Source organism: Myxine glutinosa, chromosome 4, assembly GCF_964187855.1.
Source record: "Myxine glutinosa chromosome 4, kmMyxGlut1.1, whole genome shotgun sequence".
Lineage (NCBI taxonomy): Eukaryota > Metazoa > Chordata > Myxini > Myxiniformes > Myxinidae > Myxine > Myxine glutinosa.
Window position 1 is genome coordinate 152850641 of NC_136264.1, and position 26389 is coordinate 152877029.

Sequence of the window (26389 nt, forward strand, 5' to 3'; positions counted from 1 at the left end):
CGCTTCACCTTCCTTCACATGGCAATTGGCATACCTCTCTCAACATTTGTTTGGAAAAGTTAATTGTCTCTATGAGTGTTGTCTATCCTCGAATAGATGTTGATAAATCGTCCAACCTCTTCAGTATAATTCGATTTTTACGGCGGAGCCCATCGGGCAGAGCCGTCTACAACAGTGTTTGTCCATCCGTCTGTATGTATGTATGTGTGTGTGCATGTATGTCTCCTCAAACGTATACCAATCAGAGCTGAGGATCTGGTCACATGACAGGGTGATATGATTACATCTGATGTCATTACGGCGTACGTGGTTGACTCTCCACACTCCGCCATTTTGATTCCTATGCCGTGCAGGCTGAACATATTGTCGAACCTGTCATATATCACAATCGCCATGCTCTACCATTACGTTTTTCATTCAGTGTGAAACACAAACAAACCAAATGTTAAAATGATCATCAAATATCGAAAGCATAGACGTTACGTCTCTTCCAACAATACGGTACGTATAGGCCTTAGGTGTTACGGCTCACCTTCCACTTGGACAAATTAAATCCAGGTTTCTTAATACAGTAGTCTATCGTTTCAGTAGTATCGTTTTTGTAATAATAATAATAATATTATAGTAAATATAACCATAACACTTTAATCCAAATGTCATGAATGGAAAGTTGGTGGATTGAAGTGGTGTAAACCGTGGAAGTAAGCAATTCACCTCGTTTTTTAAAAAATAATATAATTTTCGTAACAATAACATAACGTTATTATTATAGTAAATGTAATCGTAACACTAATCCCTTTGTAGTGACTGCAAACGTTAGTGGAGGCTAAATATATATCTTGTATATATTAAAGTAGCGGAAGTTTTGTGTCCGGCTATCATGCTACGTCATTACGTATATGATGTCATTACGGCGTGAACACTCGCTCACTTTGAGGGTGGCAGGAAGGGTCATTCCTCTTTGGGGTATGTATCGTCCAAACAGAAAGTATTCAGACCCCTTCACTTTTTCACATTTTGTTATGTTGCAGCCTTATGCTGAAATTGTTTAAATTCATTTTTTTCCCTCATCAATCAACACTCAATACCCCATAATGACAAAGAGAAAAAAGGATTTTAGAAAGTTTTGCAAATTTATTAAAAAGAAAAAATTGAAATATCACATTGACATAAGTATTCATACCCTTTGCTATGACACTTGAAATTTAGCTCAGGTGCCTCCCATTTCTCTTGATCATCTTTGAGATGTTTCTACACCTTGATTGGAGTCCACCTGTGGTAAATTCAATTGAATGGACATGATTTGGAAAGGCACACACCTGTCTAGATAAGGTCTCACAGCTGACAATGCATATCAGAGCAAAAACCAAGCCATGGGGTCGAAGGAACTGCCTGCAGAGCTCAGAGACAGGACTGTGTTGAGGCACAGATCTGGGGAAGCCGACAAAAAATTTCTGCTGCATTGAAGGTTCCCAAGAGCACAGTGGCCTCCATAATTCTTAAATGGAAGAAGTTTGGAACAACCAGGACTCTTCCTAGAGCTGGCCGTCTGGCCAAACTGAGCAATCGGGGGAGAAGGGAAGGTGACCAAGAACCCGATAATAATAATAATAATAATTCATTTATTTTGTATAGCGCTTTTCCAGAAGCCCAAAGGCGCTTTGACAGAGTGGAAAACATAATGCATAACAATACATGAAAACAACAATTGCAAAAAGACAAGAATCAAGAAAACAAACAGCAGCGATATACGGCATATATATAAGACAAGAATCAAAAAGACAAGACAAGAATCAATAGGGAAATATTTAAAGCAAAAGGATGGTCACCGATGGTCACTCTGGCTGAGCTCCAGAGATCCTGTGTGGAGATGGGAGAAACTTCCAGAAGGACAACCATCACTGCAACACTCCACCGATCTGGGCTTTATGGCAGAGTGGCCAGACGGAAGCAAAACAGTTCAATCTTGGTTTCATCAGACCACAGAATCTTGTTTCTCACAGTCTGAGAGTCCTTTAGATGCTTTTTTTGCAAACTCCACCTGGGCTTTCATGTGTCTTTCACTGAGGAGAGGCTTCCGTTTCTTGCATGCACGTTCGATTCGGCCTCGTGGACACGAAGACCCAAGGGGGGAAAAAGGGGTTTAATCCCCCCTTTGTAACGGGAACGGGCTTCGGGATATCCGCAACAATATATACTTACTTTTTCCACATGCGAAATTTGCATTTATGTTTATTTAAATTATACAATGGACTACAAAATGTAAATGTTTCATGATATTTGTTATATTATATTGTGGTGCTGCGCACACACGACTCGATTGCCAGAGATGTAGGCCACAACGCATTGGTACAAACAAAGAGTCTTTATTCAGAGCTCGCACTTCAGCACTGAGCGGGCTCGAGCTTAGAGCCCGCATATATGTCCCGAGGCCACGCCTTGTCCCCGGGCGTGGCCGATCGGTCGAAAGGCGGGGCATGCGCTTTCGTTCCCCGCCTGGACGCTCGCGCCACCCACTGGTGCGCGGAATTATTGTCCCTTGTGCCCGCCACACGCGCCCCCCCAGAATTCCCGCGCACCTGAAGGGTGAGTTTGCGGGGAAGCCGGATGACCCGGCCGAAACGCCCCCTGGCGATGGGTGCAGGGCTGGGGGGTAGCGGGACGGCGGGGCCGGGGGTCCGACCGCAGGGGGGCGGCCTCGATGCGGAGGCAGAGCTGCTGGCGGGAGGTGGTCCAGATCGCGGTGGGCCGGCTTGAGGCGGTCCACGGAGATGCGATCCGGGGCACCGCCGATGTCGATGGTGAAATATTTGTCCCCGGTCTCCAGCACGCGGAAGGGCCCGTCGTACGGGGGCCATAGCGGTGCCCAGTGGGCGTCGTGCCGGACGAAGACGTACTCCGCCATGCGAAGCTCCGGGGCGACGTGGGAAGACGGGCAACCGTGGTGTGCCGTCGGCACCGGGGCGAACCTCCGGGCGGTCTCCTGAAGGGCGGAGCGCTGTTGCGCCGCGGACCAAGGAGCCGTGGAGTCGGGGATAAATTCGCCCGGTACCCGCAGTGGTTGCTCGAAGACCAGCTCCGCCGAGGACGCGCGCAGGTCATCCTTGGGCGCCGTCCTGAGGCCCAGCAGGACCCAGGGGAGCCTGTCGGCCCAGCTGCCGTCGTGGAGGCTGGCCCGGAGCGCGGCCTTCATCGAACGATGAAAGCGCTCGCACAGGCCATTGGCCTGGGGGTGGTAGGCCGTGGTGCGGTGTAGTTTCACGCCGAGCCCTTGCGCCACCGTGGCCCAGAGCTCCGAGGTGAACTGGGGGCCGCGGTCGGATGAGATGTCCGAGGGGGCACCGAACCGGGCAACCCAAGTGGCGATGAAGGCTTGCGCCACATCAGCCGCAGACGTCGCCGCCAATGGAACGGCCTCCGGCCACCTTGTGGTGCGGTCCACCATGGTGAGGAGGTGGGTGAACCCCCGGGAGGGGGGCAGAGGTCCCACCAAGTCGATGTGCACGTGGTCGAACCGACGCTCGGGCGCCGCAAACGGGGCCAACGGGGCCTGGGTGTGGCGGTGGACCTTTGCGCGCTGGCACGCGAGGCACGTCCTGGCCCAGTCGCGGACGTCCTTCCTGAGGCCATGCCAGACGAACTTCGCCGCGACGAGCTTCTGGAGGCCTTCGTGCCCAGGTGGGACAGGCCGTGGATGGCGTGGAACACTGGGCGCTGCCAACCAGCGGGCACGATGGGGCGAGGCCGGCCGAGGGAGACGTCGCACAGGAGGGCCGCGCCCGCGGCGTCGAACGGCACCTCGGTGACACGGAGGCCCGCGACGGCGGTCCGCAAGGCCTGGACGCTGGGGTCGGCGGTCTGGTCCTCCGCCATACGGGCATAGTCGATCCCGAGGTGGACCGCGTGCGCGACGGACCAGGAAAGGCAATCCGCCACTGGGTTGTCTTTACCCGCCACGTGACGGATGTCCGTCGTATACTCGGACACGGCAGAGAGGTGACGCTGCTGCCGTGCCGACCATGGCTCAGCGACCTTGGCCATCGCGAACACAAGGGGCTTGTGGTCGACGAAAGCCGTGAACGGGCGGCCCTCCAGCAGATGGCGGAAGTGTCAGACCGCCAGGTGGAGCCCGAGCAGCTCCCGGTCGAAGGTGCAGTAGCGGCGTTTGTCTGGGCGAAGCTGCCGGCTAAAAAACGCCAGCGGTTGCCAAGCACCACGCACCCACTGCTCGTGCACCGCGCCCACCGCGTAGTCCGACGCGTCGGTGGTGAGGGCGATCGGCGCATCGGGCGCCGGGTGCGCCAGCATGGTGGCGTTGGCCAGGGCCAGCTTTGCGCCCGCAAACGCCGCAGCCATCGGCTCCGACCATGCGATGTCACCTTTGCCCGGCTCGCCCCGGAGGGCCTCGTGCAGGGGGCAGAGGAGCTGGGCGACGTGGGGCACGAAGCGGTGGTAAAAATTTACCATGCCCAGGAACTCCTGGAGCCCCTTGATCGTGCGGGGATGCGGGAAATCCCTGACCGCCTCCACCTTGGCCGGTAAAGGGACGGCCCCGTGCCTGGTGATGCGGTGCCCCAAGAAGTCGATGGTGGCGACGCCGAAACGGCACTTGGCGGGGTTGATGATTAGGCCATGCTGGCCCAGGCATTCGAAAAGCGTGCGGAGGTGGAGCAGGTGCTCCTCCCGGGACGCGCTCGCGACTAGGATGTCGTCCAGGTAGACAAAGAGGAAAGGTAAGTCGCGCAAGACGCTGTCCATAAGCCGTTGGAACGCCTTGGCCGCATTCTTCAACCCGAAAGGCATTCGCAGGAACTCGAAGAGGCCGAAAGGGGTGATGACGGCCGTCTTCGGGACAACGCCCGGTTGTACGGGGACCTCGTGGTAGCCCCGGATGAGGTCCACCTTGGAAAACACGGTCGTGTTTGCCAACCGGGCGGAAAAGTCCTGGATATGCGGGACCGGGTAGCGGTCGGGGGTGGTGGCATCATTGAGCCGGCGGTAGTCCCCGCACGGCCGCCATCCCCCGCCGGGCTTCGGCACAATGTGCAGAGGAGAAGCCCAAGCGCTGTTGGAGCGCCGTACGATCCCCAGCCGCTCCAGCGTGGCGAACTCCGCTTTCGCCACGGCGAGCTTCGTGGGTTTGAGTCGGCGTGCCCGGGCGTAGACCGGCGGCCCGACCATGGGTATATGGTGCTCCACCCCGTGTTTAACGGCCACCGCTGAGAAGGTGGGCTGCGTGAGGGCCGGGAAACTGGCTAGGAGGCGGGTAAAGTCGTCCGCTGCCAGAAGCGTGCAAACTAAACTCGCCGGGACGGAACGTTCCAGCAAGCCGCTTGGCAAGCCGCTCAACGAGCCGCTCAGCGAACAAGCGAGCGAGCTGAAGGTTTCGGCCTGGACGAGATGTCTGCGCTTCACGTCGACCAACAGCCCATGCGCACATAGGAAGTCCGCGCCCAGCAGGGCCATTGGCACGCTGGCGGTCACGAATGACCATTGAAAGCGCTGCCCTCCGAACCGCAGTGAGAGGCAATGCTTCCCGAATGTGCGGATGGGTGTACCGTTGGCGGCAAGCAAAGCGGGGCCCCGGTCCGCGGCTTGCTTGTCGGACGTGGAGGCAGGGAGGACGCTAACCTGCGCTCCTGTGTCGCAAAGAAAACGGCGCCCGGACAAGGTGTCCGTGATGAACAGGAGGCTGCCGGAATGGCCGACGCTCAGGGCCGCTAATGAGCGCCGGCCCGGTCGTTTCCCGACCTGTCAAAAGAGCACGGCGGGCGACACGTTTTAGCCTTGCAGCCGAACCTGGCGTGGTAGTAGCACCAGGTTTGCGGCAGTGGCGGCCGCGGCGGCCGGGGTGGTGGCGGCGGCGGTAGTGGGCGGGGCGCAGCAGCGGCCACGAGGGAAGCCGGGGGCGCTGTAGCCTCTGCCCCGGGATCCACTACGGCAGCACCGTAAACCGACTGCGTGTCGCAGGCCGCAAAAAACTTGTTGGCCTCTCCGGCCAGGGCGCGGGGTTCCGTGATGTTGGAATCGGCCAGCACGAGGCGCACCTGTATCGGTAGCTGGCGGAGGAAAAGTGCACGGAACAAGAAATCCAGGCGCTGGTCTCCAAGCAGCGACAGCATGAAATCCATCCGGACGGATGGACGTGTGTCGCCGAGGGCGGGAAGGTCCAGGAGGCGGTCGGCCCGTTCGGTCTCCGTGAGCCCGAACGTGGTGAGGAGGAGACGTTTGAGCGCCTCGTACTTGTTGTCGCCCGGCGGGCGCCAAAGGATGGACACGACTCGGGTGGCAGTGCCGGGCCCGAGGGCGGCGACCACGTGGTAGTACCGGGTCTCGTCCGCCGTGATGCCTCGGAGCTGAAATTGAGCTTCGGCCTGCACAAACCAAACGTCGGCTTGTGCTTCCCAAAACTCCGGGAGCTTGACGGCGACGGCGTTGGTAGCCATGGCACGTTGGGGGTCAGCAACGGCTGAACCAATCGGGGTCACCAGTGTGGTGCTGCGCACACACGACTCGATTGCCAGAGAGGTAGGCCACAACGTGTTGGTACAAACAAAGAGTCTTTATTCAGAGCTCGCACTTCAGCACTGGGCGGGCTCGATCTTAGAGCCCGCATATATGTCCCGAGGCCACGCCTTGTCCCTGGGCGTGGCCGATCGGTCGAAGGCGGGGCATGCGCTTTCGTTCCCCGCCTGGACGCTCGCACCACCCACTGGTGCGCGGAATTATTGTCCCTTGTGCCCGCCACAATATCACCTTTATCTATCAATATTGTTGAAATGAAGATCAAATAGCTGTATGTTGAAATATGTTGAAAAAGTCAAAACTTTACATGGGGTGTACTTACTTTTTCACGTGACTGTATGTCAATGTGATATTTCAGTTTTTTCTTTTTAATAAATTTGCAAAACTTTCTAAAATCCGGTTTTCTCTTTGTCATTATGGGGTATTGAGTGTAGATTGATGAAGGCAAAAATGAATTTAAACGATTTCAGCATGAGGCTGCAACATAACAAAATGTGAAAAAAGTGAAGGGGTATGAATACTTTCTGAATGCACTGTAGATTACAGTCGATCTATGGTCGGGTCTCAAGAACATTGGGTGTGTGTTCATTTACGAAGTTTCTTGTGGAGAGATCGCCAAGTGGTTTAAACATTCGAGCAAGCACTCCATTCAAAACCCTTAATGAACAGCTGGCTTGGCAAGCGCTAGCTTGCTGCTTGGTAAATGAGCACACCTCAACCCTTGTGGTGTACATAGATTACAGTAGATCTTCGCTCAGTTCTGTAAGTAAAACTTACCTCATGGATGCCGGGATTCCTCCAAATGTTATAAATTTTATTTATTAATGTTACAAACAGCATAGCAACTGTTTAAAAAGCCAATCATATGTGTTTGTGGTTTATAATATTTTACAAGCCCGGCTACGCCGCTGTTAGACTTTCGGTCTTGTTTCAGTATAATTCCATTTTTTCAGTATAATTCCATTTTTTTCATCTTTAACTAATTTTGAGTAGCTTGTTCTTAAGCTTTTATGGCTTTGTAAAAAGCAAATATTGCCTCTAGGATGTTAACGTGATCGTTACCACCAACCTCAGGTCCATGTCTCCATCAAGCCAGAAACAGAGAACATTGGAAAGGTTTCCACCAGGGCTTGAGCCCATAATAATCACCGTAATTGCCTCAATGGCTGACATCCGAAGACTCAGGGCAAGTGTGAAAGCAGCCAGTGGCATTATTCCAAATTGGCAGAGGCAGCCAATGGCTAGTCCCGCTTGCCAAGGATGCTGTTTTGGAGGCAGTATTGGAAATAGAGAGGAATATCAGTCAAACAACAACAACAGGCATTTTAAGGCCATTTTCCCAGCTAGAGCGGGGGTTAGCCTTGCATGCCCCATGGCAATCTTCTCCATTTTGCCCTATTTTCTGTATCTCCCCATGTTAACCCCCTTGCCCGCATTTCTTCTTCCACCACCTTCAGCCAAGTCTTTCTCGGTCTTCCCCGTCCTCTACTTCCTTCTACATTCATTTCCATCACTCTTCTCAACCAGTCACTTTCATCCTTCCTCAACACATGACCAAACCATCTCAACCTGTTTCTCTTCACAGCATCCATCACAGGCTCCATTCCCATCATCTTTCGCAATTCATCATTTGTCTTCCTCTCTCTCAACGATACTCCACACATCCACGAAACCATTCGCATTTCCACCCTTTCCAGCCTTCGTTGCTGTTCTCCGTTCATTACTCATGTCTCGCTCCCATAAATCATAACACTTCTCACACATGCAGCATACACCTTTCCCTTCAGCTTCAACGACATTCCCCTCCTCGTCAGCACGCCACTCAGTTCCCGAAACTTCTTCCATGCACATCTCACTCCAGCAACCGTTGCCGAGTCTGATCCACCTCCTCCATTCAGCATGTCTCCTCGGTAGCAAAATGTTTTCACACCTTCCAGCTTCACGCCGTCTCCAAGATCCAACTCAAAATTTCCTCCATCTACAGCTCCCTCTGTGCACACCTTACACTTGAATGTAGCTGTCACACTGGTTAATGACCCTCTCAGACCACTACATTTTTGATGACCCCACTCAGCGCACATTGTACATTGAATGGAGTTCACTCCAATACCCTTCCTGCACACAGCACACGGCCACTTCCCAGTTCTTTCCACCTCCCCACATGCTTTACCACTTGCCATCACCTTTGTCTTTCCGATATTCACCTTCAAACCTTTTGTCTCCATACATTCCTTCCACTTGTTCATCTTCTCCTTCAGTCCATCCATACTTTCCGCAATCAACACCAGATCATCTGCATACAACAACTCCCATGGCAAACCCACCTTTATGTTCCGAGCCAGCACCTCCATCACAGCTACAAATAGTAGTGGACTTGGTAGTGACCCCTGATGCATTCCCACCTTCACCTCAAACTCACCACTCACTGTTCCCGTCCTTTGTCCTTACAGCTGTGCGCGCTCTCTCGTACATTGACATCACAACTCTGCTCAACCATTCCTCCACTCCTAACTTCCTCAATGCCCACGTCACTACTTCGCGTGGAACCCTATCTAATGCTTTCTCCCGATCAACAAACCCAAGAAACAACTTCTTCCTCTTCTCCATGTACTTCTCCTGCAACTGCCTTACAATAAAAAGCGTGTCTGTCGTTCCTCTTCCTGGGATAAATCCAAACTGCATTTAGTCGATCTTCACTTTCTTCCTTATCCTCCTCTCCAACACCCTTTCCAATACCCTCATTCCATGCTCCAATAACTTTATCGCTCGATACGAGCCACAGTCCAGAGGGTCACCTTTCCCCTTGTATAGAGGGACGAGGGTATTCAGTTCCCAATCCACTGGAATGCGGCCTTCTTTCACCACCAGATTACAGATCTCTGTCATTCTCTTCACACTCCAACTTCCTGCTCCCTTCAACATATCTCCCACAACTCCTGTCGGCCCTCCCGCTTTTCTACTCTTCATTGCTTTTATCGCTTCCTCAACTTCCTTCTCAGTTATCTTCTCTGCCGGTCCTAAAACTGGGTTACTCTCTATGTTGCCATCCCATTCATTCTCTGCATTCAACAGCATTTCCATATATCTTTTCCATCTTCCTTTAATTCCATCTAGGTCCACAACGATTTGTCCCACTTCATCCTTCAAGCAACTCACCCCCATCACATCACACCTCTCTTTCGCTATCTGCTTTGCAATCCTGAATACCGCTCTCTGACCCTCTTCCGAATCCAAGCGTTCTCCGAACATTTTCCTACATGCCTCCTGTGCCTTTGCTACCTCTTTCTTTGCAGCCTTCTTGGCTGCCTTATAACTTTCATGCTCTGCCTTTTCTGCCCCCGTACCCTTCGCCTTGTGCCACTCCTTGGACCTCTTCCTCTTCTCGTCAATGCTCTTTCCAACTTCCATCCGCTTTCATCCGCAGCTCAATGGAACACTGCTCTCCCCTCTGGGCTGGTGCTCCTGCCTCACACCTAGCTCTTCTTCACGCTGTTGAAATCAAAGCGGTCAGAATCATTGGAATCTCCCGCGATGACGCTATCTCGGAGGGCCTTTCACTTACTCACCGCAGGCAGGTTGGTGGTCTTTCCCTCTTCTACCGACTCCTCTCCGGCCTTGCTCCCCCAGCTCTGGGCTCTGGGCTCTGTCCCCCAAATATTCCTGCAGGGCGCACAAGATCTGCCTGCAACCCTCTTATGGTTAAACTGCCAAAATCAAGACTCTGTTCACCTTCACTCCTTCATTCCTCTTTTCTCCCGCCTCTGGAACAAACTCCCTCACTCTCTTCAATCCCACTCCTCCCTCCAGGTCTTTAAAACGGCTGTTCACCACCATCTCTTATCTTCCCCAATCCAAAACCTTGATCTTTTCTACCCCTGCTAATATCACCCCAAATCCACTTTTTTGAGGTGACTTTTGTCTTCTTTCCTGGAAGTCCTTGGTGTCCTTGCATTTTATACCTATCCTGCCTCCCCCCAGGCCCTCTGCCTCCCACACATCTCCCGATGTCCCTGCCCTCAAATGTTGTGTTTGTGTGCTTCCTCCCCTTCTCTCCCCATCTTGTCGACCGCTCCCACTTTTATGTGCTTTGTTTACTTGTTTGCTTGATTTGTTTGTTTGATAAATGTTAGCTCTTTCACGAGCCTCGACTCTATACAAAAAAAAAAACAAAAAAAAAACTTCATCATCCCACCACCATGTTTCCGAGTACCTCGGTGGTCCTTTTGTCCATCCACATACCTCACCAACGGCTCCCAACAGACTATCTTTCATTGACTTCCAACCACTTTCAAGCTCAACCACATCATCCTCTGCAGAAGAATATCAGTCAGATGCCATATTTTTAAATAAAGGCTGCCACAAATAGAATATTGTGTTGTTATGAAATTTTCACATACTTCTACAGATTAATGTTTTAAAATGAAGCAGTGAATAAAAAAAAAAATAGAAAGCAACTGAAAATGCAAAGCCCGTCCTCAGCTTTGTATTCGGACTTCTTCTTCCATATGCGAAACGTGACAAAAACAGCTAAAAAAAAATACAAAAAGATTGACGATTTTCGGTGACCTTGATCTTTTGATCTCAAAAGCAATCGGCTTCCGTGACCCAATATGCAAATTGTTAAAACCTAAGGCAATTGGATGAAAATTGCTGATTTTAGGTGACGTTGACTTTTGACCAAATTATTAATTTGTCTTCTCCATATTCTCATAATAATCCTGGTGTTGGCTTAACGGTTAAGGTGGGTAGCTTAGGGTCTTGGGTTTGAGCCCCTGTCGTGCTGTTAAAAGAACACCAGGTGGGTTGACTCAGTCTGCCATACAAGGCCTTCATCTGCACCATGATGGAGTCCTGCTCTCCCCTTGGGGCTGGTGCCCCTGCCTCACATCTTGCTCAACTTGTTGCCATGGAAACCAAGCCCTTAAAGATCATTGGAATCTCCCGAGATTAAGCTGAGTCGATGGATCTTACACTTTCCCATCGCATAGAGGTCGGGGTCTCTGTCGTCTTCCGCCTCCTTTCTGCTCTTGCACCATCTGCTGTTTCCGTGCTTCACCCTCCCTTCCTAGGTTTCTGCAGGTCCATCATCAACCCCTTTCTGGTAAAGGCCTTCATTCTGGATTCTTTCTGGACTCAGCCTGCCATCCATAAGCCATCCGAGTATCCTGCGGTGGAGTGGCGACCCATCCAGGATTTTAGTCTTTAGCCAATGAAACTACCTTGGCAGCCATATGCACCTTACGGCGTGAAAGGAATGGTTACTTTTTATGTTCTCATCACAAAGCTTTGTTGAAAATGTGATGACACAAAGCTCAAATGGTAAAAAAATGTTTCGGCTCAGACAGACACACAGACAGAGAGAGAGACACACACAGCAGTGATTGCAAAACCCCGTCTCCCGCTACATGGGGGACGGGATAATAATAATTATTATTACATATTGGAGATTGAAGTAATGAAAGACCAGATTACTACTACCAATATGACTACAACTACTACTGTTACTAATCCGCATGCCCAGCTAAGGGGTGTTGTTGGGGAGTTGACCCTTAGCACTTCATTTCCTTGCAACAGGGGGAAAGTGAGGCTAGGGATGGAATTTTGGTCAGGTTGGCGGTGATAGCTCACCTAATCTTCGCGAAGGATACCGTGGGATCTTTATCATCCTATAATTAATGTCGGCAGACGGGAAACCCAATTTAACTTCCATCCAAGGGACAGCACAGCACACAAATTGATGAATCACCCTGCCTGTGAAACATTGGGATGAGAGTTAATATCTATACCTGGGCCGAGATTCAAACCCAGGCTAGACACCATAAAGGCTGGACAGCTTATGGTTTTGGATGGGGGGTGATCTGAGATGGTGGTGAACAGCTGTCTTGAAGACCTGGAGAGAAGAATGAGATTGAAGATAATTGTGGAGTTGATCCCACAGGTTGTAAAAAAGAGGCAAAAATGAGTAGAGGTGAGCAATGATCCTGGTTTTTTGGAGTTTTACCAGAAAGGGGTTGAAGATGGACCTGCAGAAACCTAGGAAGGGAGGGTGAAGCACGGAAACCGCAGATGGTGCAAGAGCAGAAAGGAGGCGGAAGACGACAGAGACCCCGACCTCTATGCGATGGGAAAGTGTAAGATCCATCGACTCAGCTTAATCTCGGGAGATTCCAATGATCTTTAAGGGCTTGGTTTCCATGGCAGCAAGTTGAGCAAGATGTGAGGCAGGGGCACCAGCCCCAAGGGGAGAGCAGTACACCATCAAGGTGCAGATGAAGGCCTTGTAGGTGGATTTCAGGTCTGCCATGGAAGGATGATGCCCAGTCGGCAAATGGCTTTGGAGGCCAAATTCGAAATGTGATTTACTCAAGAAAGATCATGGCTAATAGTGGTTTGAGTGGATGAACTTGCTCAAGAGGACTGTTAAGAAAGAAGATGGGAGGGTTTGCCAGATGGTCCTTTTGGAGAGAGATAGTGAGAGTGTGAGGTTTGTCAGAGTTGAAAGACAGATTCCAAGTGTTTGACCAGCTTGTGATTTTGTCACGGTCTGAAGAGAGGGAAGAAGCTGCTGCTTGCCTATCTGAAGAATGAGGGATGTAACGGCCAAGGGTGGAGTCATCAGCTAATAGATAAACGGGATTTTCCAGAGGACACTCCAGCCTTGACAAGGAGAGGAGATGAAAGGATTCTGTTGAGAGCCACACATTGGCTATGAGAGTAGATGAAGTCAGTGAACTATGTGAGGATTTGGCTTTGAAAGCCATAGGCAAAGAGCTTGGAGAGTAAGGCAGGATGCCAGACTGTATCAAAAGCACAGTATGTGTCCAGAGAGACGGCCCTCATCTCATGTTTGACATTGAGGGCCTCCATCCATTGTTGAGAGAGTAGAAGCAGCATGTCCAAGGTGGAGGGACCTGGTCTGAAACCAAATTGGTCAAAGAGAAATGAAGGGATTTCATATAAACTGCGATGATAGATTCCATGACCTTGATGATGATCGGAAGTAAGGTAACTGGTCTATAGTTAAAGGGATACACTTTGGCACCTTTTTATGTAATTTGGTGATGGTGGCTGATTTCCAAGCAGATGGAAGATGACCTCGGTGAAATGGTAGGGTGAGAAGAGCAGCAAAGCAAGTTTTGAGAAGACGTGAGCTGTCCGGTTCATTTGCAGAATCAGAGTCGAGTTTGCCAGAAACTTTCCTACCCTCGCATGGTTAAACTAGATTCACTGAAATTCCGTTTGTTTCAATTTAGATTGACAATTGGAATAGACAATATAAATTTAAATTCCCCCTCTCTCTCCCTCTCCCTCTCTTAATATTCCCATCAGAAAAGCGACGGGTGGTATTTGCTAGTATTAATGAAAATAAAGTGAACATTTAATACAAGAAAATATTTCACAAGGAAACTGCTCCACAGAAGAAGGCCATTTGGCCCATTATGCAAGTGTCATATTCACACCGGATTAACTTTATGTGTCAAGGTGCTTATCTTCAATGTACAAACCTAATGCTTACTGTTTTAAGATAATCTAACTCAACATACACATCTCCTTACTGTAACTTAATTTAACTACTAAGGAAGACATTTATCAAAGGGAATCGTACTCTTTTTGAGATACAGTAAGATCTTTAATATCGACAACTTAATAACTGATGGGACATAAAGTTTGAAATCGCCAATCAAATCAGGGCAAACTTAGAGATACATCACCCCCTGCAGGCACATCAACAGAATGTGATTTTGACGTCTTTTTCAGATTCACAAAATATATTAGACTTGGAAAAAAATACTTTCAATGCAATTTTTTCAGTTCAAGGATGCAAATATCTTTTGATTGTTAACTGTCCACAAAAAGTGGGATGCACCAAGCAGGGGAATGAATGAACAGGAAGATGAGAGAGAACGAGGGAGAAAGCAGTAAACTGCAAGTAAGAGGGTTGATTTGTGATGAAAATATCAAAGTTAAAGGATATCCGAGGATAACACCAATTTTAGGGTTATGGAGAGGGTGGAATGACGTGGATTCATTGCACTTGGGGTAATGAGGGGAATGATAATCATAAAAAGGAAGGGGTTTATGGGTAGGATCAAGGATCACAGGGCACCAGAGAGCGTTCTATCTGATCAATGGCTGACCTCATATACATAGCCACACACAACAGCAATATGACATGGCATTTTGCCCTTATGAACATGTGTACAACTCAGGATGCTCCCACCCTTCCCGAGGCACATAACAACATATAACAGAGTCGAGAGCTCAAAACAATAGTTGGAAGTGAATTTGGTACAATTCCCTAATCTTTTTGGAGAAATCTATCAGATGTTTCGAGAAGCAAATGTTCAGTAACTTGCAACTAGAAATTTCAAAAAACAAATAAATAACACACACACACATATATATATAGCGCCATCTGTATATATGGTATATATATATACCATATATACAGACTTGGCATTTAATATGGAATTTTTTTTTTTTTCTTGACTTGGGTTTACTTTCTTAACTCAGTATATCAATCTGGTGAGTTTCTTTTACACTTTGGTGATTTATTTGTTAAAAGAACCATGTCACTGATTGTCTGTCGCAGCAAGAAGTCAACAACAGGATTATATCACAGGTGGCGTGGCAAAATGTACGGACAGGTGCATTTGATGATTGGCTTCACAGTCGGGTATACAAGGGTTGTTGCGTTCTGTATTAGTGGAAAACAACTGCTGCACGTCTCCAAAAGTTATTGCCGCTTCCTCTGGAGATGGTCCGTCAACTCGACAATGCTGTTTGTCATTTAGTGGTGGCTTTACGAAATTACGGCATGAAACAGCGTGCTATTGCTCGGCAGTATGGCATCACTCAAGGTCAGGTGTCAAAGATCCTGAAACGAAATGCTCAGAGGGGTGTCCCTACTCCAATACCGAGGCCAGGACGTCCCCGCAGAACCACAAGGAGGGATGATTGCCAGCTGCATCGGTTAGTCCACAATGGCCATACCAAGTCAGCGAATCGGCTTAGGGCTGAGTGGCAGCAACTGACAAATGCGCCTGTATCCAGAAGGCTAGTCAACCAACGACTGGTTCAAGCAGGCTATTGTGCCAGGCGTCCCCTGAGAAAGCCACGCCTGACCAGACAACACCGCCAGTGCCGATTGCAGTGGGCCAGAGAGCACCGTCAATGGCAGCCAGGACACTGGAATCACATGACCTTCAGTGACGAGTCTATATTTCTGGTCTATCGTCAAGATGGCCACGCCCAAGTGTGCAGACAAGTGCATGAAGCCTACAACAAAGACTGTATAGTGCCAAGAGTTCAAGCTGGAGGTGGTGGGGTGACCGTTTGGGCTGCTTTTCATGCAGGGGGCAAAACTGACCTGGTTGTTCTAAATGGAAACCTGAACCAGTTCAAGTACAGGGCCATTCTGGAAGAAACATTGCTTCCATTTGCTCGTGCAGCCTTTCAAGGAAACTTTGTCTTCCAAGATGACAATGCACGGCCTCATCGTACTCGCATGATCCAACACTTTCTTGCTGACCGTGGAGTAGAGCATATGGAGTGGCCTGCAATGTCCCCAGATATGAATCCAATAGAGAACTTGTGGGCAGAATTACCGCGTCAAATAGACCACTTGGACCAGCAGCCGACCTCTGTGCGTGAATTGCAGCAGGCTATTGTCACTGCTTGGCAAGCGATTCCTGTCCAAACCTTGGCAAATCTTGTGAACAGCATGCCTCAACATGAACGTGCTCTCCTGAATGCTCGTGGGGGTTACACGTAGTACTGAACTGTAATTTCACTGTCCGTAATCCCAGTCGTAATTTAACTTTTGTTTTTGTTAAAAAAAATTTTGGCTAATGTGCAAAATAAAGAGATACTTCTGGAAAACGTACAGAAGTTTAACACAGTACTGTCCATGAATTGAGTTCGATATCAGTTTACATCATTTTCAAGGATCAATTTATTTGTTTCGAAATGTCAAATGTGGTTTTTGTTTCTTTTAAAGGTCACATTAACAAAATCTAGAATAATTTCAACATAATTCCAATGAACTTTTGGTTCTAAGACATCCTGAAAAGTAAGTTCATCCCCACAAAAAAAATATTCCATATTAAATGCCAAGTCTGTATATATATATATATATATATATATATATATATATATATATATATACACATATATATATATATATATATATATATATATATATATATATATATATATATATATATATATATATATATATATATATATATATATATATACATATAATAGAAATAAAAAATAAAATAAAATATGCCAATATAAAATAATATAATAAAATATATCATGAAATATATTTATAATAAAATAAAAAATAAGCTTATCATAAAATAAAATAAAAATTTCATCATGTTTTAGAGTAAATTGTGTTTTTTGGTTGAAAAGGTTTCTCTTCGGTTTATGGATTGGGGGCATTTGAAGGGTTATAATGATAAACGTTAATTTCATATTTTATTATAAGCTGTCCTGTAGGATTGTGCAGAGGTAGCACACTTGCGTTTGAACTGTCCAGCCTGGGTTTGATTCTCGCCTTATAACTACAGACTTGGCATTTAATATGGAATAATTTTTTTTTCTTGACTTGGGTTTACTTTCTTAACTCAGTATATCAATCTGGTGAGTTTCTTTTACACTTTGGTGATTTATTTGTTTAAAGAACCATGTCACTGATTGTCTGTCGCAGCAAGAAGTCAACAACAGGATTATATCACAGATGGCGTGGCAAAATGTACGGACAGGTGCATTTGATGATTGGCTTCACAGTCGGGTATACAAGGGTTGTTGCGTTCTGCATTAGTGGAAAACAACTGCTGCACGTCTCCAAAAGTTATTGCCGCTTCCTCTGGAGATGTTCCGTCAACTCGACAATGCTGTTTGTCATGGAGTGGTGGCTTTCCGAAATTACGGCATGAAACAGCGTGCTATTGCTCAGCAGTATGGCATCACTCAAGGTCAGGTGTCAAAGATCCTGAAACGAAATGCTCAGAGGGGTGTCCCTACTCCAATACCGAGGCCAGGACGTCCCCACAGGACCACAAGGAGGGATGATCGCCAGCTGCACCGGTTAGTCCGCAATGGCCGTACCAAGTCAGCTAATCGGCTTAGGGCTGAGTGGCAGCAACTGACAAATGTGCCTGTATCCAGAAGGCTAGTCAACCAACGACTGGTTCAAGCAGGCTATCGTGCCAGGCATCCAATGAGAAAGCCACGCCTGACCAGACAACACCGCCAGTGCCGATTGCAGTGGGCCAGAGAGCACCGTCAATGGCAGCCAGGACACTGGAATCACGTGATCTTCAGTGACGAGTCTAGATTTCTGGTCTATCGTCAAGATGGCCGCGTCTGAGTGCGCAGACAAGTGCATGAAGCCTACAACAAAGATTGTATAGTGCCAATAGTCCTAGCTGGAGGTGGTGGGGTGACCGTTTGGGCTGCTTTTCATGCAGGGGGCAAAACTGACCTGGTTGTTCTGAATGGAAACCTGAACCAGTTCAAGTACAGGGCCATTCTGGAAGAAACATTGCTTCCATTTGCTCGTGCAGCCTTTCGAGGAAACTTTGTCTTCCAAGATGACAATGCATGGCCTCATCGTGCTCGCATGATCCAACACTTTCTTGCTGACCGTGGTGTAGAGCATATGGAGTGGCCTGCCATGTCCCCGGATATGAATCCGAGAGAGAACTTGTGGGCAGAATTAACGCGTCAAATCGACCACTTGGACCAGCAGCCGACCTCTGTGCGTGAATTGCAGCAGGCTATTGTCACTGCATGGCAAGCGATTCCTGTCCAAACCTTGGCAAATCTCGTGAACAGCATGCCTCAATGTGTACGTGCTCTCCTGAATGCTCGTGGGGGTTACACGTAGTACTGAACTGTAATTTTACTGTCCGTAATCCCAGTCGTAATTTAACTTTTGTTTTTGTTAAAAAAAATTTGGGCTAATGTGCAAAATAAAGAGGTACTTCTGGAAAACGTACAGAAGTTTAACACAGTACTGTCCATGAATTGAGTTCGATATCAGTTTACATCACTTTCAAGGATCAATTTATTTGTTTCGAAATGTCAAATGTGTTTTTTGTTTCTTTTAAAGGTCACATTAACAAAATCTAGAATAATTTCAACATAATTCCAATGAACTTTTGGTTCTAAGACATCTTGAAAAGTAAGTTCACCCCCCCAAAAAAAATATTCCATACTAAATGCCAAGTCTGTATATACTTTCGAATTGATGCATCACAGGTATGGTGTTGCATCACCAAGTATGTCATCGGATCACTTCGAGGGACTTTCAGCTGGGCGTCCCACCTGCTAGCACACATTAGTGGATGTTAGAGATCTCAAGGTGTCTTCCACCAAGAATGGGCGAGTTATCGCCGGCACTCTGGCCAAATTATAAATTCCTGCCACCTTCATCAGCTGAACATCAGGCCTGGTCAGCCGGTTCGTGAAGGGCTTGGAAAACCCTTCCCCAAGTGATCCAACGAAAAGGCAGAGTGTTTTCTGTTTTAGATTTAAAACAGTAAGTGTAATTTAATTTAAGTTAATTTAAATTTTAGCACATAAAAACTAGATGGTATTCATAGAATACTTACCGCATGCAGTCAACTTGGTGTGAGCCAACTCTTCTGTTTTTAAGGGGTTTTTTTTCTTTGATCTAATATGGCTCCCAGACCATGTGACCTATGACATCATACATTTACATTCTCTAATATAATTGCTGAGTAGATCACACGCATGAAATTTCAATTCTGATCGGACTAAGTGTTGTACTTGTCGAATTATGATGTCATTGTTGTAAGAATCAGAGTTACAACATTGTCTCAGATCATGAGTTTAATCTCAATCGATCCCTAACAGTACCTGTAAAGAGAACCATCGAACATCATATCAATAATATTCAGCATACATCTGAACTAGTAATGAGTTTACAGATGAGCACAAGCAAGCCGTAACAAAGTGGCGGTACGTACCATCTATTTATGCACCAGCATAGCATACAGTAAATGTCTCAGGTATGATCATAGCGCTGAATGACCGAGTTCTTATAACGGCCGCGTAGTGGACAAAAGACGCATGACACCTGGATTCAGACGTAAGACGGAATTTCATGACATTCTCCCCGGCGTTAAAACTACACTACCCCGAGGGGTGAAAGCAAGCGGATTCACAGTATAGAAAATGTCAGTTAGCAAAAGGGTACATAGAGCAGCAATGCATGTCAGTCCCAGCCGTAGCGATCGGGGCGGCGAATTTCTCTTCCGGCACGTGTTTGGTAAGCGTCGGGAGCTTCAACCGCGAGACCAAATTCCCCCACGTCGGAATAAACGCCTATCTCGGGAGACGGCGATGGCGGCTCAGGGCCGACCGGATCGGGCGTGTGCTGGAGCGGAGTTGACGGTGAATGCCCCATTGACTGGTCCCCCAGGCTGAGTTCCGGCTGAACGATATCCCCGCACGGAGCAAGATGATGCACCGAGACTGTAGACTCGCGTCCATTTGGCAGTAGCACTCGAGCGTGCTCGGGATTGGCTTGGAGAATGTGAACCTTGTCGACAAGTGGGTCATATTTACTTTGACGAACAGCGCGTTTGAGGAAAGCCGGTCCGGGCTCAGCTAGCCAGCCTGGAAAAGGTCAAACAGCACCAGAACGGCGCGAGTAACGAAACAGACGATCGTGAGGAGTTTGATTAGTAGCTGTGAATAATAAAGTCCTCATCGAGTTTAACGCCCGGTGCACCATCCAGGTCCATCGGTCCAGTCCTAGTCTGCGAGACCTAAGGCCCAGAGTAATGGCCTTCCATATAATGCCATTAAATCTTTCCACCTGTGGCCTGTACAGGGTAGTATAGCTTGAAGCTATATTGCGCGGGAGCAAAAAGGTCCTCACATCCTGGGACAGAAACACAGCACCTCGATCGGTGTGTACCTAAGCCGGATTCCCGAACATGGAGAGCAAAATCTGCAGACACCAGATAACCGTCGCAGCGGACATATCATTGCATGGGAAAGCAAAAGGGAATCTGGAGAACTCGTCAACTATCGTGAGGAGATAGCGAGAGCTATCCGAGGCCGGTAGGCTTGGTCTAGCAGGGAGACACGAAGCCGGTAGAGGCCCTTTAACGTCCATTGCCAATCTCTCCCACGGCCGAGTAGCCTGAATTAGCGTACCCATTGGTGGTTTGTAGAAACGAGGTTTGAGTTCAGCACAAACGGAACAAGTGCGACACAGCTGCCGAATGTCCTCAACAGAGTAGGGCAAATTGTGACTGTGCACATAATGAGCGAAACGCGTCACTCCGGGATGGCACAACGTTTCATGAAGAACATGCAGATCCTCAAAGGAGGTGAGACTCGCACACACCGAAGGGCGTGGTAATGCGTCTGCGGCGAGATTATCCCGCCCTGAGTGATACTTAATAGTGTAGCAAAAATCAGCTTGCTCTATCCGCCAGCGAGTGATCTTTTCGTTCTTAATGCGCTGAGCATGGCGCGTGTCATACATGAAAGCGACGCTTTGCTGATCAGTACTAACGTCAAAACATTTACCAAGCAGATAGGGACTCCAACGCCTAATAGACTCAACGATGGTGTACGCTTCCTTCTCGACAGATGAATGACGTTTCTCCACGGAGGAGAGAGTCCTTGAAAAGAAGGCTACAGGTCGCCCCCCTTGAGAGAGCGTGGCAGCTATCGCGTGGTCTGACGCATCGCTTTCCAAAACAAAGGGTTGACTGTCATCGATAGACGACACAGCAGCGCCAGCTATGTCAGACTTCAGGCCATGGAAAGCAGCCTTGGCAGCATGGCCCATGGGGAACACTTTGCAATCCACAAGTGGGTGGAGCTTTTCAGAAAAATTTTGGACCCACTTCGAGTAATGTGCAAACAGTCCGAGGGCACGCTTCAACGAAGCGCGATCATGTGGTGGGGCCATGTCGAGCAAAGGTCGCAGTCGCTCCTTGTCTGGAGTGATAGTGCCTTGGGTCACGGTGTACCCCAGGATATCTATCGTTCGGGCGGAATAGCGACATTTAGCCTCGTTCAGGGTTAGCAGATACGTGCGCGCAACCTGGACGAAACGCTGCAAATTAGCATCATGATGGGCCTGATCGTACCCACAAACTGTTTGATTGTCCAGGTAAACAAAGACATCGGTTAAGTGTTCCTTAGCGATTATGTCATATATGGCCCTTTGAAAGCATGACACCCCGTTTGTGACCCCAAAAGGTAATGGAGTGAACTGGTACAACCTCTGTCCGGATTCAAACCCGGTGTAGATGCGATCAGCCTCCGCAATAGGGATCTGATGATACGTGCTTCGGAGATCTAATGTGCTGTAGATCGAGTACTGTGCTACCTGCCGAACCAGGGAATCCAATCCCGGGAGTGGGTAGGCGTCCAATTGCGTAAACCGATTAATCGTCTGCAAGTAGTCGATTACCATGCGTTTGCGATGATTTTGTCTGGACTACCAGAACTTGAGCCCTCCAAGGCGATCGACTAGGTTCGATTATACCCTCCTTTAGAAGTCGGCTAGTTTCCTCCGCTATAAATTGTGTGTCAGCCCAGGAGTATCGTCGCAATTTAATGGCAACCAGGGTGCAGTCAGGAGTCAAATTTGGAAACAGCATCAGGGGTTCAATTTCCATCCCGGCCAGAGCACACACAGAGAGAGTATTGTCTCTTCCAAATTCCATTTCTAACCGTCCATGTCGACGGAGAAAAAAGTGACCTAGTAGCACTTCTGCACATAACGTTGATAAAAGCATTAAATGCACATCCGGAAACATTCGGCCATTGATCACTAGCTTCAGCCGGCATTCGCCTTTGGTACGCAGCCAAAGAGCTTGGGAAGTCATGAAAATCCTGCGTGTTGTCCCGAGAATCGGCCAGCCATGCTTCTGCATGAGCCGCACGTCAATATAGGTATCAGTAGAGCCCGTGTTGATCAAGGCGTTGACCATCTGTCCCTCAATCATGACTGGAATAACAGCGTTGGTTAACCTGGGTGGCCCTGTAGTTGTCGAAACATCCAGAGGTGGCGATCGAGCCACGCACGCGGGTCCGACGCCAGCTAGTGTCGATCGTGGCGCGGATCACCCCGCGGGCGATTAAAGAGTTCCCGTCAAGGGCGTGCGTGCCGTGCGAGGCCGGCACGGGGAGATCCCAGTCAAGGGCGCGCGACGGCGCCTCGCAGGCTGCGATTGGATCCTAGTCAAGGTCGCGTGAGATGCAGATTGTGCCCCGGACTATGCGAAAAGCACGGACAATGTCGGGCGAGTTCGCCGGCCCCGTGTCGAGCGGCATACCTTTGAAAAATGACCTTTCCATGAGCACGAATGGCACGTCGCTTCGTGCGCGGGGCAAACTGTTCTCAAATGATTTTGATTTCCACAAAAATAGCACTTTGCGGTACTCCCGGCAGATGGGGTCACGGCAGCAGCGGCTGTCACGCTCAGGCCCGAAGCCTCGAGAGTGTCCGTTGTCCCCGATTCCAGCGGAGGTTCAGCATCCGCTCGCTCCGCTGCCACAGACCTCTCCGGTCACTCACCGGTTAGCCCCGCAGTGACATACGGACGATGGTATGCCTCCGATTGTGTCTGCGCCTCGTAGTAAACGAGCGCCAACTTATGGGCAGTCTGAAGAGTTAGATCGGCAGTTTCTAGCAATCTTTGACGTATCATCGGTGAGTGTATCCCGGAAACAAATGAATCTCTCATTAAATTGTCACAGACCTGTTCATGGGATCTAGATTCACCTGTACAGTCCTTCGCTAAATGGCGGGGATTCTGAACGAAGTGGTCGATGGATTCCGAAGGGTCCTGTCGTCGTGAAGAGAGCAGGTACCGGGTGTAGACTGCGCTTCGAGTCTTGATGTAGATTCGACGTAGTTCCGCTTCAGTAGTACTGTTCGTGACGCACTGAGAAATGTACTGATAAACAGAATGGGATACGCGAGAGTTAAGCACTGCGAGCTTTGTCTCATCCGGGAGATCAGCTTGGGCTCCGAGGTAATTCGCCAGCAGTCGAAGCCAGTGCTGAAGCACTTAGTAGCTGTGCATAATAAAGTCCTGATCGAGTTTAACGCCCGGTGCACCATCCAGGTCCATCGGTCCAGTCCTAGTCCACGAGACTTAAGACCCAGAGTAATGGCCTTCCATATAATGCCATTAAATCTTGCCACCTGACCGTTCGCTTAAGCCACATACTTCTTTTGTTGAAGATTTTAAGGCATCAATGACGTCATTGGTAACAACACTTATTCCCCATTCAGAGTTCCTTACTATGAGCCACTTTTCAATTTTTTCCATGGAGCGGTTTCAGAGATATAGAGGTGCAACGTTTTTCCGTTTTTCCAAGATGGCGCCAACATGACCTATGACATCATAATTATCATAGGCGCTCCAATGGTGCAAAATTTTGTATCAATCGGAAAAACGCTTGCTGAGAAAATGATATTTTAAAATGCAGACACGTACACACGCATGCAACCAATCGCTTAACCATGCTTTTCGCCTCATGAGCGCAGGGTAATGAGACATGGTTATAAGACCATAATTAACAATAAATTTTATGAGCCAACTTTTTATTGGGCTATGTATAATATGAACCCTTGGTTGTGGAAGGAGTAAGTACTAACCTTGAGGTAGTAGAGCAGCTGCATCCACTTGACACTGCACCCCATTGAGAGCATGATTAAGGCAAGCAGCACACTCAATACAGTTCTCAACACCAACGATAAGGCTTTCATGGCAGCGGTGTCTGTACATTCCTCCGAAACATTGAGACTCAAGAAAGACTCATTACAGGTACTTGTGGTCACTCCAGAACAACCAGTAGCATTGCGCAAGCAGTCATGTAGATTGTTGTCCATCTCTACTGCAAAAGAAAGATCAAAACAAATATGGTATATGATGTTCAAATATGGAAGCCATATAGAAAACAAATATGGAAGACATATACATTATTATTATGATGTTCGTGTAACAAGGATTCAAGCATACTTCGATTTTGGAATTTATTTATTTAAAAGGTACAGAAACGTCATGCCCTCAAATTAAAACTACAAAGCATCTCAAAATGCAAAGCCCATTCATGTCCGCTCACTACTCAAACTAAACATGACCAAAACAGCAGTTAAAAAAAAAAATTGGATATTTTATTCATTGTTTTTTTTCCATATTCTCATAATAAAGGTTTGTTGAAGATTTCATGACAAAAGCTCAATTGGTAAAAAAAAAGAAGGTATTGCCTCATGGACAGACACACTGGAGTTCAATGGTAAAAAAATAAAATAAAACACTGAAGCGATGAAGAGCAACCGAGGCGTCTCGTGCTTAACGTGCTGCAGCGGGGCTAATATGGGCTATTTATAGTTCCCATAAATAGCCAATTACTATTTATTACCCTGCGCTCGTGAAGTGAAAAGCGGGGTTAAGCATTCAGTTAAGTACGTGTGCCGTGTGCCGTACGTGTCTGCATTTTAAAAATCCATTTTCCCGGCAACCGTTGGTCCAATTGACACGAAATTTTACCATAGGAGCGCCTCCGCCTGTAGAATATTTCTATTAAAAATTATGACGTCATAGGTCATGTGGTACAGACGCCATCTTGGAGAAACGTTACACCTCTACATCTCCCAAACTGCTCAATGGAAAAAATTGAAACATGGCTCATTGTCAAGTACTTCCCTTGGGGAATAAGATATATTAATGATGATGTCATCAGTACCTTAGTTATGACGTCATAATTCGACAAGTACATCGCTTGATTTGATCAGTATAAATTTCTATTCTCTGCAATTCTTGGTCCGATGGACACGAAATTTCACCACAGGAGCGCCTCTTCCTTTAGAATATTTTTTATAAGCGTGACGTCATAGGTCATGTGGTTCAGGTGCCATCTTGGAAAAAACAAAAAAACGTTGCATGTCTATATCTCCAAAACCACTCTATGGAAAAAATTGAAATGTGGCTCATTGTAAAGAACTCCATATGGGGAATAGATGTTGATCAATGATGACGTAATTGATTCCATAATTATGACGTCATAATTTGACAAAGACAACGCTTTGGCTGATCAGATTGGAATTTATTGAGCATGATCTATGCAACAATTATAGCCGGCGAAGCCGGTGTTGTGAATGAACGCATACATATTATGTTGAAAAGCCAGATTTTGCTGGATCCCTTGAGAATTTTGAAGCTTTGATGCACCAAATCGCTCAATGGAGGCCGCCATCTTGCGGATGCGGAAGTATGCATAGCAAATTGAAAAAAGTTCAAGAGGAGTTTGTTTCACCTGTCTTTTTTTGATTCACAATCTTATGCACCTCTAATTTGTAATTAAAATACTTTAAGACCAACCTCGGCCAGCACGGGCCCTGGTTATCTTCAACGAAAATCGTCACCAAACACCGGAACCAATGAGATTTGAGCATTTGAAAAAATATTTCAAAAACCAAATCACTCAATGGAGGCCGCCATCTTCCGGATGCGGAAGTATGCATAAAAAAATTGTGAAAAAGTTCAATAGGAGTTTGTTTCACCCATCTTTATTTGATTCACAATCTTATGCACCTCTAATTTGTAATTAAAATACTTTAAGACCAACCTCGTTCCCCGGGCCCACACGGGCCCTGGTTATCTTCAACGAAAATCGTCACCAAACACCGGAACCAATGAGATTCGACCATTTGAAAAAATATTTCAAAAAAGCTTTTTACCACATTTCGGACGCTGAAAACGGCGTCAAATATTCTAAAATTGACGAAGAATTATTTTTTAGAAATCTCTCGGCCTAGGGCATAGTTTTTCACGGCCGGAAA

General features: G+C 47.7%; 1 protein-coding gene across 1 annotated transcript in view; it reads right to left on the reverse strand.

The window, feature by feature from the left end:
* Nucleotides 1-26389, reverse strand: part of LOC137425975 (ileal sodium/bile acid cotransporter-like) — a 77606-nt gene that overhangs the window by 49911 nt on the left and 1306 nt on the right. Inside the window, exons 3-4 of the mRNA XM_068114698.2 lie at nucleotides 24203-24441; nucleotides 7595-7788 (exon numbers count right to left, since the gene is read on the reverse strand). Coding sequence (XP_067970799.2) covers nucleotides 7595-7788; nucleotides 24203-24441 — 433 coding nt within the window. The remainder of the gene's footprint in view (nucleotides 1-7594; nucleotides 7789-24202; nucleotides 24442-26389) is intronic.